The sequence below is a fragment of the Zonotrichia leucophrys genome, chromosome 1 (assembly GCF_028769735.1).
Source record: "Zonotrichia leucophrys gambelii isolate GWCS_2022_RI chromosome 1, RI_Zleu_2.0, whole genome shotgun sequence".
NCBI lineage: Eukaryota > Metazoa > Chordata > Aves > Passeriformes > Passerellidae > Zonotrichia > Zonotrichia leucophrys.
In genome coordinates this window covers 68,825,376-68,841,177 of record NC_088169.1, presented here as the reverse complement: position 1 = coordinate 68,841,177, position 15,802 = coordinate 68,825,376, and the positions used below count along the sequence as shown (strand labels likewise).

The 15,802-nt window shown below is 34.9% G+C and overlaps 1 protein-coding gene across 3 annotated transcripts in view; it reads left to right on the top strand.

Annotated features, from left to right (window-relative positions):
* B3GLCT (beta 3-glucosyltransferase) overlaps positions 1-15,178 on the top strand; it is a 45,636-nt gene extending 30,458 nt beyond the window's left edge. For 2 of the 3 annotated variants that reach the window (XM_064716526.1, XM_064716510.1), the window contains 7 exons: positions 1,568-1,699; positions 2,700-2,769; positions 6,716-6,829; positions 8,471-8,570; positions 9,528-9,647; positions 10,179-10,323; positions 13,516-15,178. In XM_064716526.1, coding sequence (XP_064572596.1) covers positions 1,568-1,699; positions 2,700-2,769; positions 6,716-6,829; positions 8,471-8,570; positions 9,528-9,647; positions 10,179-10,323; positions 13,516-13,683 — 849 coding nt within the window. In that variant the 3' untranslated portion in view covers positions 13,684-15,178. The remainder of the gene's footprint in view (positions 1-1,567; positions 1,700-2,699; positions 2,770-6,715; positions 6,830-8,470; positions 8,571-9,527; positions 9,648-10,178; positions 10,324-13,515) is intronic. The other variant, XM_064716518.1, reaches the window with a different exon arrangement.
* Positions 15,179-15,802: the final 624 nt, after the last annotated feature.

Here is a 15,802-nt window from a genome sequence, read left to right as displayed (position 1 = left end):
TGTACTGTTACCAAAGTGAAGTTCTGAACCAGGGGTTCAGAAGTAAGTGGGGATACATCTGGAATAGCTTCTGGCCTGAAATAAGAACATGATTAAGATTCGGGTAAGGAATGGGAAGAAGAAGGAAGGAAGAATGGGATTAAGATTTTGGCCTGAAATTGAGTGATCCTGAAGTAGTTGTAATTATTTGAACACTCCTGAAAAGCATCTGTAAATTGTTGTTCTGGTCCAGAAAAAACCAAACATTTTACATAACACTACTGCTCCTTTTTCAGATCTCATAATGGTCGTAAACCTCCTCATTTACAATATAAATCTATGGTGTATTTATAGAGTATAGATATGTAGCATATTTAAATAAATTTGGTTTTATGCAAAACCATTCTTTTATATGGTTTACCCTCATTTTCTCAAAAACAATTGAATCCCTCTCAGCTTTCATTTTGCTGTAAGAAACAAGACAGGAAGGTGTTTTCTTCCTCTTGTTAATTTTTCTCAATGCAAGACCTCAGGCTTCACAATGTCATTTTAACTTTATTTTTAAGACAAAATCGTTTATATATTTCCAGTCTACCTTAGCATTAAAAAAGTATCTAAACATATTGTCATAAAAAAAGATCATTAAGAGCCACTCCTTTATGTGCCACAGATGGCTTAGTAAGAAACAGTTAATCACCCGATCAACAAAATTACTTCCATCCACTTATTATTCTGTTAGCAGGTCTTTGCATATGTTTTATTTCAAATTTATTGCCATTGATAACCTACTTCAGCCCTGGAGTTATTCTTTCTGCACAGTCTCATGTCTCCTTAGAGACAGTTTCACTCCCTCTCATTTATTTAATAAATCACCATCTTCTCTGTCTTAAGTAATTTTTTGTCTACGCTCTTCTTGTGTGAATCAAGATTGACAGCAAATCAAAGAATATAATCTGTTGGTTTTTATGATTGTGTATAATGTTAAAGTTTATAAGGAGTATTTTAGTTTGAGGAACTCCTAATAACATATGCCTCTAGTCTTTGGTATTTTATTGTGCTCTGCATTGTTTTTATTATTTCTTTTTTGTTTGTGTCACTTATTACTTTCCAAGTACCTATTTCTTATATCCATAACATTTATATCACTTTCGTATCTTGCAGATGTGGTGAAGTGTTTTTGTTGTGCTGCTGCTCATTTGTAGGTTGTTGCTTAGACTTTTTGTAACTGTACAATATATGGCATATTCCCTGATGCCTATTCAAAGCTGGAATTGAATAATGGAATTTCTTGTACATCTAGCATTAGGTCTGAACTAGGACTAAGACTGTTTTTGTCTTCTTATTGTGAATCAGGAGCAGAAGTACTGTTCTCTATCCTTCCACTTGGAGGGAGTGACAGGAAGAGCCAGCAACCAGTACCTGGCTCTGAGCATGGTGCCACAGGCAGAATATGAATTAGTTCATCAACTCAGGGACAAATCTACACAATCCCATATCTTTCACTTTTCTTGTTAATATGACTTCTTTGTATGCTCTGAAAATTTTTTTTTAGATTAATGACTGATATAGATGTTTCCAATTTTGATAGATTGCCCTGTACATTTGGCAGAAAGGGGAAGGACCACATCTTACTCCAGTGCCAGAGTTCTGCACAGATGATGTGAATTCGTATAAGGTTGATCACTGTGCAACAACCTTCAGTAATTTTCTGCCACTTTGTGTAAGTACAATGTTTTAAATACCATTTGGTTAGTAAAAGTAAAACTCTTACTAAAACATATAATACTTGAGTTGAAAAATCTCAAAACTTGAGAAAATATTTTTAAGTAAGCTAAAAAAACCCAACAAAACAGTTTGTTCTGGCATTTATCTAGGATATATTTTGGATATGCTTTCAGGCTTCTGTGGCACAGAATATCTCCTGGCAACTAATATTGTGTATGCTTTAATGAGTCTTTATACCACAATGTTTGGTTGGCGCATGATCTATAAATTATTTATCCTTACACTCCTTACACAGTGAGATACTGAAGTATAGATGATCTTTTTTTGTTTTTTCCCCACAGATGGGAATCTAAAACTTGTTGAGGTTAAAGATAAAATGTAATATAGTATTTGGTGCCTTAAAGTACAACCCATCTCTTCCACCTCTGGGAGGATTACATTTATTATATTATGAGTTAAGTATAGCTAGTGGCCAGAATGTGTTCCATGCTTCCAGGAGAGCAAAATTCTAGATGCCAAAAAGGATAACAAATCAAAGTGGTCAAATGGTTTATTACAGTTGAGGAAATTCAAAGATTTCTAGTGTGTATCATTTAAGCTGGTTTTTCCTAGTGTGATACAATTTGTGTTCTTATAGTGATTGATTCCAAAGAAATTAAGAAACATTCTTTTTCAGATTAATCATTCTTAGTTCAACAAGTTTTTCTACTTGTGGTCTTTTCCTAATGATAGGTGTTTTAGTTCTTGTCAGAGTACTACATCAATGGAAAAAATTTTCCAAGAATGTTATTTCAGGAATTTTGAACAACCAATGCCTTTTTTTTCAAAATATAAAAATTTACTTCCTGGTGTATCACGAGAACACTGTTCTGCTTGATAGGCTATATAATGAAAAGCTATTTCCTGTTTTATTATATGTGAGGACATATATATCCTATAAAATACTACAGGCACAGCCTGCACTTAAAAGATTATTTTTTGTTTTGTTCATATAGGGAGAGCCAGTGAATAAGGAAGATGTTTTTGTTGCTGTAAAAACATGTCGAAAATTTCATGGTGACAGAAGTAAGTTGTTGGCTGGTCAAGGTAGTAGTTCTATGCAATATAGTTTATAAAATGAATATTTAAAAAGCAAGCTGATATATGCTATCTCTGCATCTCTTGGGACTAAATGTTTGCAAAATCAACTCAGAAACAGGAAAGTTTTGGAATTTTAAACAGCTCATCCTTCAGGTGGAATCTTTTTGCTATTCAGAGTCCTCAGGGGTGCTGTTAAACATTTAATATTAAAAATGGTTTCATCATTAATGACTGTTGCCAAAAAACTTGGAATTAAATACCTAAATTAAAACATGCACAGGATTAGCTGATATTGTTGTAAATTGGAACTGTTGCAATATGAATTAATACAGCAGCTATTAATATCCTTCAGTGAGTTTCCCAGTTAATTGCTTCACTTTTCTTTGTGCCAGCAGTGACAATTGTGCAGCTCTTTGGTGGCTAACTTAGAAATTTGAACAAGCTGAAAGGGCCCTCATCTCCTCCTTCCTTTTGTCCTGCCCTCCTGTCCAGTAAAAGATTGAGCAGCTTATGCTGTTATGTTGCTCCTAGCTGTTCCATGTGCACGTGTCCTTTAGAATGGTTGGAATGGGAAAATCTGTCCCTTCTAGAAATCTGATCATATGTAGTAATTTGTCCAACCAGTAGGCCAGATCAAGAGTGTGTGAAACGCTATAGCATGCTTCGTCTGGAAGTTCATCTGAAAATTGTAGAGTTACACAAGCAGCTGTTAAAAACAACAAACAAAAATCCCTTAGTGCAGCCCAACAAGATACACACACTGAGCATTAACTTCCTCCTCAGAGGCACAGAAAACAGACACAGAGAGATTCTCAGCTTCTGCTAACACATAGCAATGCTCAGCTAACTTGAGGGAAATCAAGTCTCAACAAAGCTTGGAAGGAAAAATTCCAAATCCAGCTATTGAACAGAAGACATTCCACCTACTTGATGCCACCTACCAGTCTGTTCTAGTTTGCTTTTAGACATTTTGTTACTAAGGAAGAGATTTGTTTCCAGGAATTTGCTTGAATTTTGTGTGCTCTTTAATACTCCAGGAGCATAATAGTCTCTCCATTAGGCTTAGTTTGTTTATAAGCATAATTTAAAGGGATTATAATTGGCAAAGAAAATTGAAAATCAAGTAGTTGGTTAGTAGTTGTACCACATTCTGAGAGGTTTTTGCCATACCTGTTGTCAGAGGACAGGATGAAAGTAAAAGCTCTTTTCTTAAATAAGTCTAGTAAAAAACAGGTGGGATATTTTCATAATAAGATTTATGGAATTATTTTCTTAATGCCACTGCACCTGATGAAAGCACATTTGTAGTGTTTTAGTAACATAATTGTTAGGTTAACTTTAAAGTAGCTTTTGACAAAACAAAATTCACTGTCCTGTAATAGGAGTTCACTGAAGAGTTCTCCTTCCTGGATCCATGTTAATTTTTAACATTAAAATTTAAAAAAATAAGAAAAAGAAAAAAAACCCTAGAAAGTCAGAAAGAAACATAAGGCCTCAAAAAGATAGCATGAACACCCTTCAAGAAACACCTGTTGAAGACTGAGGAAAATTGTTGAACTTTCCTCACAGCTTCCAGTGTTATGCAATAGAGGATAATCTTACTCCAGATTTTGAAAGATTAATGGATGCCAGCTTCAGAGAGCTCTTTTTACCTGGTAAGTTATTCTTTATTGTATGCCAAAAACTACATTAATGCAGCACTAAAGCTTGGAAATTGATGTGCTTTTAAAAGCAGCTAAATTTTACCTCAGAATTTACTTCAGATACAACTCTCCTTCTTGCACATACCATCTGTAGTCATAAAAGAAATTTTCAAGACTGCAAACATGCATCAGAGTTCTAGAAAGAGCAGAAATAAAATGTCATTAAGAGCTTAGAGCTGACCTTTAAATATCTCTAGTGGTATTCAAACTTTGGTGTGATCACAAGTATTAATACATATTGATAAATATTTGCATCATCATCTAGTCCAAAATTTCAAGTAGTTTTCTTTGGAAGATGCCATTTGCCAGAAATTACAAAGTATTGTGGGATTTAGTTTACAACTGACATTAATCTGCACGGTGACACTTCCATCAAGACAAACAAGGGAAGGAGAAGGACACTTCAGCCAGCAGCCCCCTTGCTGGAGCTCTTAACTGAGATGAGACTCAAGTCCTTGCTTCAGGAAACTTTGCTTCATTTATAGAAAGAAGGGGGGGGCTCCACCAAAGGAACTGAGAGGCTCAGTCAATAATTGCAAATATTTCTGTGTGTTAAAGGACCCTGCTGAGTTTCAGGTCCTTGTTTGGAGAAAGATAAAACAACCTTCACAGGTGCAGCTCTTCTGCCAGGGGAAGTTTGGATGCTGTTGTGTACTTGTGATTCTTCTCTTCTGAAGCCTTGTTTTCTGAAACTTTTCTGGTTGTGTTCCGCTTAGAAACATTTTTAAGTAAAACATTTCAACAAAATAAGAAAATAATTTCCTGCCCATACATTTTTTGTACATAATTCCTTTTGAATTTTTATGATAAAATGAGAATGCTTTTAAGAACTTTTAAAAGTAATACGGACCATTGCAATATGCTACAAAAGTGGGTTTTTTTCTTTTCAAAATATTAAAGTATTTCCATTAGTGCATTGAATTCTTATTAGTCTGTCTTAACACTAAAAGGTAACTGTTACCAAACTGAGTGTTGATCAATCAAGATTAATAAATTCTGTGTGTTCAGAGTAGAGGGAAGTGAGAACTAGGTAGGCAACAAACTTCAAATTAGGTGATGGATGATTCCAGCAAGGGGCTAAAGGGAGTTGTTCACAAGCATCAGGATTGTACAGCAGCAAAGGGAAGTTATGGAAGTATTTCCTCCATTTGAAGCACTACCTGCTACTGGTGAGACCTCCTGGATGGTGTCAGAGAGCACAGAGCAGAGCAGCAGTAACAGCAGAATGCAGAGGACTTGCTCATCTCAGGCCTGACCTCCTCATTTTTAAGAATGAAGAGGCATCATTATTTCAATCTGATGGTTTTCCTCTGAACACCGTGCAGATGGTTGGATTGTTTTTGTGTTACCCATAATTTATTCACTTCTCAATGTAATGTAAACACTCATGGCATCATTATTAGAATTTTGTGTGATCAGCTTTAAATCCTGATGTGAAATGGCAAACTGGTAAGAAAAAGGTGGTTTTTTTAGAGAAGCATTAAGCAATCCTCCTTTGAATAGAATCTCCATGGGATTAAAATTGATTGTGTGATATTTATAAACTGCACTATACAAATACTTCTTATTTATGAATGAAACAGAAATATTTATATGTATTTATGTATTATAACAGGAATGGTTATAAAATGTCTCGTGAGTGTGTCTCCAGAGACACACTCTGGAGCATTAATATGATGTTGCTGTCAGATAGGATGTGTATAATACCAGTAAAGTATTTCAAAACGTACATTTGGTCTGTTTCTGATTCAGAATATGTCACAGACTTTAAAATTGGATTAAAATGTGCCATTTCAATACTGGAAGAATGACTGATTTCTGACAGTGTTTGTGCTGATGTATTCTATGAATCATACAATAGCAAGTGTAAAAGCAGAATTCCATACTTTGGTTATGCTTTGGTTGGAAAATGTAAATATGACAGTTTCCAATTATTAATATTAATAATAAAATAATGAAAATATAGTAATATTTTAATAATTTTAAAATAATTTAAATAAAATTGTTCTGACTGGCTTTCATAAAATTTAAAACTTTTTTTTCCTCTCTAAATATTATAGGAAAGAAAATAGAATGGACATTTAGAATCATGATGCTGTATTTGAAGCAGCATTTTTATTACCATGTGAAGAAATGTAGCTAACAAAATGTGGTTAACATGAACATTTGGATCAAGTATCTATTTTAATCAAGTTCCTTGTGTTTGAATGCCAATCATTGTTTTGCAGTACCAGTGGTAAAGCAGACCTGGGAAAGAGAAGCTGCCCTTATTGAATACTACAGTGATTATGCAGACATCTCCATTCCTACTATAGATTTAGGCATACCTAACACTGACAGAGGTGAGCTTTTGTCAGTTTTGCACAAATGACTGAATGAATAAGTGGAGTTTTATGGATGATATGTTTTTCATGTCAAGCATGTCATGTAGAAATTCCGGTTTTCTCTAGCACATATGTGCAGCCTAAACTAAAGAATGCTCTTCACACAGGAAATGGATGGAGAGTACATTCAGAGTCCCCCTGTGTAGACAACGTGTTCTTTTAAGCGGAAACCCAAATACAGAGATTATGGAAGCATGGTATACTGATATACTCCAAGAGAAAAAAAAATGGTTTTATTACTTGGGGTAAGAGTAATAACTCTACAGTTATTTATGATTTTCAGTAGGATCATTAACAGTGAAGAAGACATAAATTTATTTCAAAAGACCTCAGGCAGTGCCAAGTGGTTACTAAGCATAAACCGCTTGCCATATGGTGTTAATATATTATATCCATGTGCCTTGCAGGTCTCAATTTAAGCACAAAAACTGAATTGAAACACCTTTCTATAGGAAATAACAGGCATTTAGATCAATTTACTTTGTGTTTGAATATAAAAAAGGCTATGAGCATGATGACTTTCTTGAGTTTATATTTTATTTTTTTCTTTCACTGGATGTATTGTTTTTAGGCTGGTATTTTATATCTATTACCTTCTGAATTACAGGTGTCCAGGTAGAATGGCCTGTTAGACTTACTTAGCCCACTAGGTCAGTTGTTCTGATCTCTGGGTTATGTCTGCCCCTTTGTTTTGCCTGTTAGAGGCACAGAGAGCACAGGCAGGGATTTCTGTGTGCACAGGTGGAGTGGGACACGAGCAAGCAGTGAGAGTTGTCAGGGGCCAGCGAGGCTGCTGGGCACACATGGATCAGTGCTAGGAGCCATGCCCAGCGGTTCTAGTGGCGCCAGGAAGCTTCCACGTTTTTTTATAGAGTATAATATAGAAATCTTGGGTTTCATTTTGGAAATGTTCAGATATCCATCTGTGTTAAATTCGCGGTCTCACAAAATCACCAGAGCAAGGACTTCCTTCATGTCTTTAGCATAGAATTACTGCATTTTCTCAAAGAATATTTTAACTAAAAGTGTCTTCAAATATAATGTTGTTATTTTGAGTGGTTGTTTACTAAATGTAATATTCATAGTAGTAATTACTTTAGACAATCAACTGTGATGAGTAAAGACTGACTGAAATGAGGTTTGTCCAAGATCTAAAAAAGACTCAATAGAAGTCTGAAACTTCTTGTTTCTCAGGTCCTGCTTATTCTGAACCAGGGTGTTTCACTTCTGCACTCCTAGCAAAAGGTGTCTTACCTCCTGAACTTCCTTATAATCTTGTGATAACTGTTCAGACCTTTGCTTGGAGGCAGTGATCAGGACCTGAGTTGCCAGTGAGGAGTACAGTAGATTAAAATAGATTTCAATATTTCTGTAAAAGCAATGGATCTGCCTGATGCATCTTGAAATGCTGTGACAGTGTTTTGGAGTACTTTGCAGAACATTTGCTTCTATCATAGTCTCCTCATTTTTACAGCTCTTTAAATTAAGAATAGCAGTTAGTCCAGCATTGTTCAACAGCTTGACAGATAGCTGGAATAAATCTTGGTTTTAATTTAATTCCTGTTTTATTTATGTTCTGTTAATTTATCTTCTTTTTAGGTCACTGTGGGAAAACTTTTGCCATTTTGGAAAGATTTTTGAATCATACTTCTCCCAGAACCCCTTGGTTAGTTATAGTGGATGATGACACACTGATAAGGTATATATTCCATTACTTCAGGAGCTCCCACTGTTTATGTCAGTAAGAGATTTAGCAATATTCACCTATCCTTTATTTAAGAGATACAGCTATTTTATTAGTCATATGGCTTTATATTACTTGAAGAAAAAAAATTGTCACTTCCCATCAGTATTCTTTTGACAGGTATTAAAAACAATGTTTTAGCCTGGTAAAAAATGTGCATATCAGTGTTATTGTGTGATCACATAGCCTGAATACACCACATTTTGGCATTCCTGTGTAGGTACGTTTGAGCTGATAGGGTTTAGTCATTTGCTAATAACCTTCCTAAGATGTGTTCCTCAGACAAACGTGCCAGAAGAAAGGTTCCATAAGCTCAGGCCAGCTGTCCAAGCTGCCCAGAATGGTGTTTTGGAACTTGCATATGTTGGAAAATTAGATCTCATTCTCAGAACTGCAACATAAGCAAAAACAAGGCACCGTGAGCAATGTGCAGGATCATGTGGTCATGAACAGTGGTTCAAGACTTTACATTAGATCATGTGACAGAAGAAGAAACAGTGAGAGGATGTAACTGTGGGTAATGGAACATTCATAACACTGAATCTGCCTTTTCAGTTTGCAATTTGTAAATGTTCATAGATAATTTGCAAAGATCATATTGCTTGGAAAGTGTCATTTCATGTTTTCTCTGAGATGACATGCAGTTTTGCTGACAAACTGCCTGCTTTAAAAAATACTTCAAGCTAATTTGTTCATCATTTGACCAAATTGCACAGTCATATCTCATAGTAAATCATCCATCGTAAATTTCCCTTTAGCAGTTTATATCTCTGGGGCAGGTTTTTTTGGGTAGAATTTCAGAATTTCTCCTGTCATCTTTGTGCTATTTAACAGAATGCTGTTGAGGGTAGCAATGTCTGTTCCAAAGAGAATGTTTACAAGATTTTGTTTTAATGGCTTTTTATATTGTAGTATATTCAGACTCCGAAAATTGCTCAGCTGCTATGATCCAAATGAACCAGTATTCCTTGGAGAGCGTTATGGCTATGGCTTGGGAACAGGAGGATACAGTTATATCACTGGTGGAGGAGGGTAATTTATTTTAATTCCTACTGAGATCTGCATTAGTTCCTGGTTTGAGTTTTGCAAATGTTTTAAATTACAACACAAATCAGTTTCAACAGAAACAGTGATATTTTCCCCAAATGTGTGTAATTTACCTCACACCTTCTGTGTAGTGACACATGCTGGTCTCAAGTCCTCAACTCTTCTCCCTTACATTTGAGTAAGATTGAGGAGAACACCCTTTTTTGAGTCCAGGCCAATTTTAGGAGGAATTCTAAACTGTAGTAAAAATGGTTTGTAGCTAAATTATTGTTGGAATAACAACAATGGGTATAATTGGTATAATTAGTTTCCAGTATAAAAACTAATTATCTTTCAGAAAATGCTTCTTGCACTATTTGTCAGTTCTGACCTCTTAAATTTTGAATTTCAAATGTGCTGTGTCAGAGGGCTACATTCAGTCGTGCAGTTTTAAATAATTTAGCAATATTTATTAATTACAGATATTTGGTGTCTTTAGAAGTTTTTATACATTTCATGTGGTTTTTTTTAATTCAGGATGGTTTTCAGCAGAACAGCTGTTCAGAAGCTACTTGCTAGCAAGTGCCGGTGTTACAGCATGGATGCACCCGATGATATGGTCCTTGGAATGTGTTTCAGTGGCTTAGGAATCCCTATAACACACAGTCCTCTCTTTCATCAGGTCTGAGAGCTATTTCTGAGTATTAAAAATGTATTTCACTTTTTAAGTGTACACATAAAACAGTCATAAATATTCAAATTCCATCAATATGTAATAACACGAACCAAGATGCTGCTGCTGCTTTACCTTGATTCTCAGCAGAACAAGACTGATCAAATAAGAACATTCTCTTACCATATATTGCTACAATGCTTTGCTAGTTTATGTAATATTTTAGCTAATCTATAACTACATTTAATTAGAAATGCAGTCAGAGGTGAGGATTTTGAAAAAGAAATAGAATTAGGAGCCACATGCTTTGAATAGTTGTCATATGTCCTCTAAGGGAGGAAACCTACAACACAATACTTTTTTATGCAGGTTATGGAGAACTGAGTGTAAAATTTTTCAATAAATCCACCTGCTCTACTTACCTGATTTTTCTATTGATTCAGTATTTACTATTCTGAAATAACCTCATTAGTGAAGATATAAAATATTAAATTATTACTTTTATGGTGGATTCTGAAGAATGGTATAAGTACGATAAATTGCTCTATGCTAGCACATGGGAAAGAGAGCTTACAAAACATAATTTTCATGTGAGTTTGGGAGAAAAGGGCTGGAGTAGATTTGAATCTTGTTTCTGTCTCCCACACTATTTAACAAGCTAACTGTAGTGTCACAGTGGAAAGCATGATGCATTGAGGCCTATAGAGATTTTCTTCCTTGTAAGCGAAGTAAACCAAATCCTTCCATGGTATGAACAAGAAGCACTAAAGATTTTTTTTTTCCAAACAGTGCACAACTTTTTTAAAAGTCAGTGTTTAAATCAGTGTAGCAATTGATGTTTTTCAGGTGTCGATCTAGTTGAAAAACTAGGAAGACCTGCATATCTGAATATGAGCTGAGAATAGGATAATAAGCTACTTGAGAATTAGTAAATTACTCTGTAGTTGAAAGCAGCTGTCAATGGAGAGGGGGAGTTTCTTATTTGAATGATCAGCTTTTCCTATGTTAAGATTCCATTTCTGATTACATTTACTATTTAGAGAAATGGGAAAATGAGAACATACTATTCAATATTTTAATTCCTTGTCCATATAAAAAAATTATATCTGTTTACTCCTGTTTTGTTTATCACTGCTTACTCCGTTCAATATAGAAAGAAAACAAGTCATGCATATTATAAATTCAACAGTTACTGAATAAATTTGCTTGCACAGCTGCTGAAAAAACCCAAAAGAACAAACCAGCCTAATTAAAGGAGAGTCAGAACAGAACTCATTCTCCACAATTGTAAGAATTATTCTTATTGAAAAAAAAGGACCTCCTTGTAATCCTTAATAGTGTGCATTTGATACTGAATCACTTTGAAAGTGAAATCCTAGCAGTTTGATTTTCCACACAGAAAATTGCACTTGACTTCTAATTCATCTTTACTGTTGATTGTAACAAATTCTAATTTAACGTCCCTTGAACAAAAATTAACCTGTGAGGGAAAACCACTGAATAAAAATTGTATGTTCTTAATCTACTAAATCCACTATTGTGCAAAAAAAAAAAAAATTTAAAATGAGAAAACCAATTTTGGATTTTCCATCGACCAGAAAAGAACTTCCTAAGGACTTGACTGAAATATTATGATGTGTGATGTTCCTTGAAGTATGTGAATCTAAAATTGTACTGAGACAAAGATTATGAAACAGAAGCAAAGATATCTTCATTCTTGGAGTGTCTATGATGTGTTTGCTCAGTCTTACTGGTTTCCTGCTGCCTGCTTGCTGAGGTAGATACATATTCTGTAACCTGTTCCAGAGGTTTTCAACATGATCAGACTCTTAAAGAGAGCAGGAACCTTTCCATGTTGAGTAGCAGCCAGAATTGTGGTTTTAAATAAAAAATCTGGGCTAAAGCAATATATTTGACTTTTCTAGAACACCAAATACAAATGTTAGCCCCAAAAAAAAATTAGTTATTAGAGTTGGTATCATTATTTTAGAATTATTGAAACACCAGAATTTTATCTATAGCTTAATAAAAAGCTGATTCATTTTCAAACAGCAAAAATCCTTGGTCTCAGATATGTAAAAACTGTCTCTATCCAAAATAAATTCTTCAGGTTCTTGAAGCCTAAATTTTCTTCAAAGTGTTTTTCAAAAGTCATGAAGGATACAGATTCCCTCTTGCTTTCTTCAGTGGAATTTTTAAAAATAAGCACTCTGTGTTTTAAATATCAGAATTAAAAGACCCAAAATACTAACAACACATACTCAGATTTCATAATGTCAAATTCTGTTGCCTAATTTTACGACTGTAATGTGTACAGAACTGCATGAAGAATTCATAAATACCACCATAAGTAGGTGAAGCGTGCAGTATTGATTCAGTTACCAGCTTAGGCATCAAATCAATTATTTGTCATCCCAATAATTCCATTTTCTTCTTGTTTGGGTTTTTTTTTTCTGCTAGATGTAAAACACAAATGTTTGCCTTCCATGCATTTTTCTTACAAAAACTCTAATAGCAAAATGTATTTATTTTATCAGAGACCACTACAGGTGGGAATTTTTCATGTAATGATGCACTCAGTGTCATTGAACTGCCAGAGAAAATGAAATATACTTGGAGCATCATGACAGCAGCTGCATCTTGTAGCTGTGTTGTAATTCTCTCTGGTTTGATATAGCCTGATAAAGAATAACAACACAGTTTTCTGGCACCACGGTGTTCCCATGTTTAGAACCTTTACCTGTCATAAACTATATATATTTTGGCTGCTTATGGCCTTATTAGAATCCCACAATCACAGTGGCAGTGCTGACAACTCTCATTAGAAGAGGAAGAGAATATAGTTTAAAAGAATTTTGTCGTTATTGAGCCAAAACTGCATATTTAAAAAGATTTCATACCAGCTACACTTTTTATCACTTGACTTCTGAGATGGTGGCTATTTCATCCTGAGAAATAGGGCATATTTAGTGTCAGTGTACTTCATTCCTAGCATGATGACTGCAGTGTGAGTTGAGGATTTAATCTAATGGTGTGTCAATTGATTTAATAGAATGATGTAAAAAGCCCTTTGTTACCATTTTGTGTATTTTGTCAGCACCACATTGTTGTGTCACAGGGGCCATTGAGCAGTAATTAAATAATTTAAAATTATTTACTGATCATTAATACTGGTGCTTTTGCTTTATTCTTCCATCTTAGGCAAGGCCAATGGACTACCCAAAAGACTACCTTTCTCACCAAATTCCAGTATCATTTCACAAGCATTGGAATATTGATCCAGTGAAGGTGTATTTCACATGGCTGGCACCAAACACAGAAGAGTCAAGCAATGGGAAAAAAGTTGGATATAACAGAGAGGATTTATAAGCAGTAGAAGAATGTAAGTGTTGATTACTGTTCTACAGCTGAGAGACAGTCACTACTGTGATTTTTGTTTTGTTTTCACGTTCATCTGTTCGTGACATAGGAAGACAGTGTTTTGTTCCTGTTGGTTGAATCCCTTCAGAACAATGGAAGAAGGCACTTAAATGACTTTTGCATTCTTTTCCTCCACTTGCTTTCTTTTTAGAATTATTTTGGGCTTTGTATACCAATGAATTTGACTCACATTTAAGAATTTTGTACAACTTTACCTGTTCTGCTTTGGACTTGGTTCAGGCAGCATCAATTTACATTCTGTTCCTTTGCTTTCTCAAAAGTTGAATTTATGTATTTGGGAGCCTAATATTGAATAAGAGTTGAACATCTATTCAACATCATCTCTCACTGTCTTACAGAAAACAGTTCTCTAAAAGGTTTTGGAATGGTTTCTTCATAAATCATGGAGGACACTTCACTTTTTTTCTGCGACCAGGAGCTAGATTGTGTGAAGGCTGTGCTCCTTATGCTCATTTTGTAGAAATACTGTCCTTTGCTGGAGAAGCTGGACCAGGCATGAAACCACTGTTGTACCTTATAAGTTTCTTGGCATTTGTGTGCAATGTCATGTACAAAATGGAAAAGAAGGTTAAGGACCGGGATCTCTTAGGTGGCCACGGGAGGTCACTGTGGCTCTTTTAGAAACCCAAGTCACCATGCATCAATTTGGCAAACATAAAAGTGACTCTTAAGGATTTTTGCAGAACTAACATTTCAGTATTTCTGAAATGCACACATCATTATTTCTGATGTGTGTATTTCAATAGCATATGAATGCCAGCTTTAAAAATTTTGTAGTATCCCTAATTTATATCATCAAGATAAGTAATTTTATGCATACAACATGTAAAGTGTGATTCATATTTAAAACATTCTTGAATTTTTTTTAGTAATTCAGTTTTGTAAAAATGTTTGTACAAAAACTGGCTTTAGTATGTTCTAAACTAATTTTTATATTGTAAAACTGCTTCTTTTAAAATGATAGTATATGGCACTTGTATGCTGTTATTTAACTTGGCTTGCTATATTGTAACCAAATACAGGGTCTTAAAGCCATACTGCTGAAGTAATTCGTGTTTTGGTTTCTTTTAGTAGGTTAAAATTTATTCCACTCCAAAGAAAAGCAATACTTGTTCTAAAGTCGAAGTAAGGGAGCCACTGATTCCTGTCTCAGTAATCACCAAACTTGTATAAACATTTGTTTGTGAATGTAGCTTGTGGGTTTCTAAGCATTGAAGCACATCTTCATAGTACATTCAAATTCCAATTAAGAAAGAGCAATCCATGTTATGTCTTTTTTTCTTCCCACTACCAGTGCCTTAAACAGTAGACATTTTACTGATACCAGGATTGTGTTCTCTGATACCATTGGTGAATTGTTAATTATGTTTACTGTTTAGAACTGTGAAAAATGAAAGCTGAATAAAAGCATTCTTTAACCTTTTGTGCTTTCTGGCTCTTTGCAAACCAAGTACAGGATTCCTTAAGCGCCAGTGAAATAAGTTCATCACAGTAATTGTAATGACTGTCAGTTTTATTAAAAGGCAGCATAATCTTTGGGGTTTTTTCATGTCCTGTCCTGACCTCCATATTAGGTCAGTTTTCAGCCTCTATTCCATTTTGTGCAAATGGAAAATGCTGTTTCCATGAACACCTTATGATTGGGAGCCTTGATGCTGTCACAAAACATATTTCACTATCAAATTCTCCAAAGGTCTTGCAACTCAGTCCAGTCTGGTCCAACTTCCAACTGGTAATATTTAATATCTCCTTGGGCCCTGTGGAGGCAGACTAGATCAACAAAAGATTATTAGATTTGAGTCCTGGCTGTGTTGTACCTCTAGACTGCTTATTTAGATGTGGGAAGTCATTGACTCATTGATTGATTGCTGACTTGACTTTTATTTCTGGTTTGACAAATGTAGTAGTAGCTGTCCTGAAGTCCATCTTTTCCCTTACTGTTAGCTCTGGGTTTTACTGCAAGGTTTCTGAAGGTATTTGTAAGCATCATACTTCTGATTTTATTCTCCATAGTTTTGAAGGCAACAAAGCCATAATTTGCTCAAGT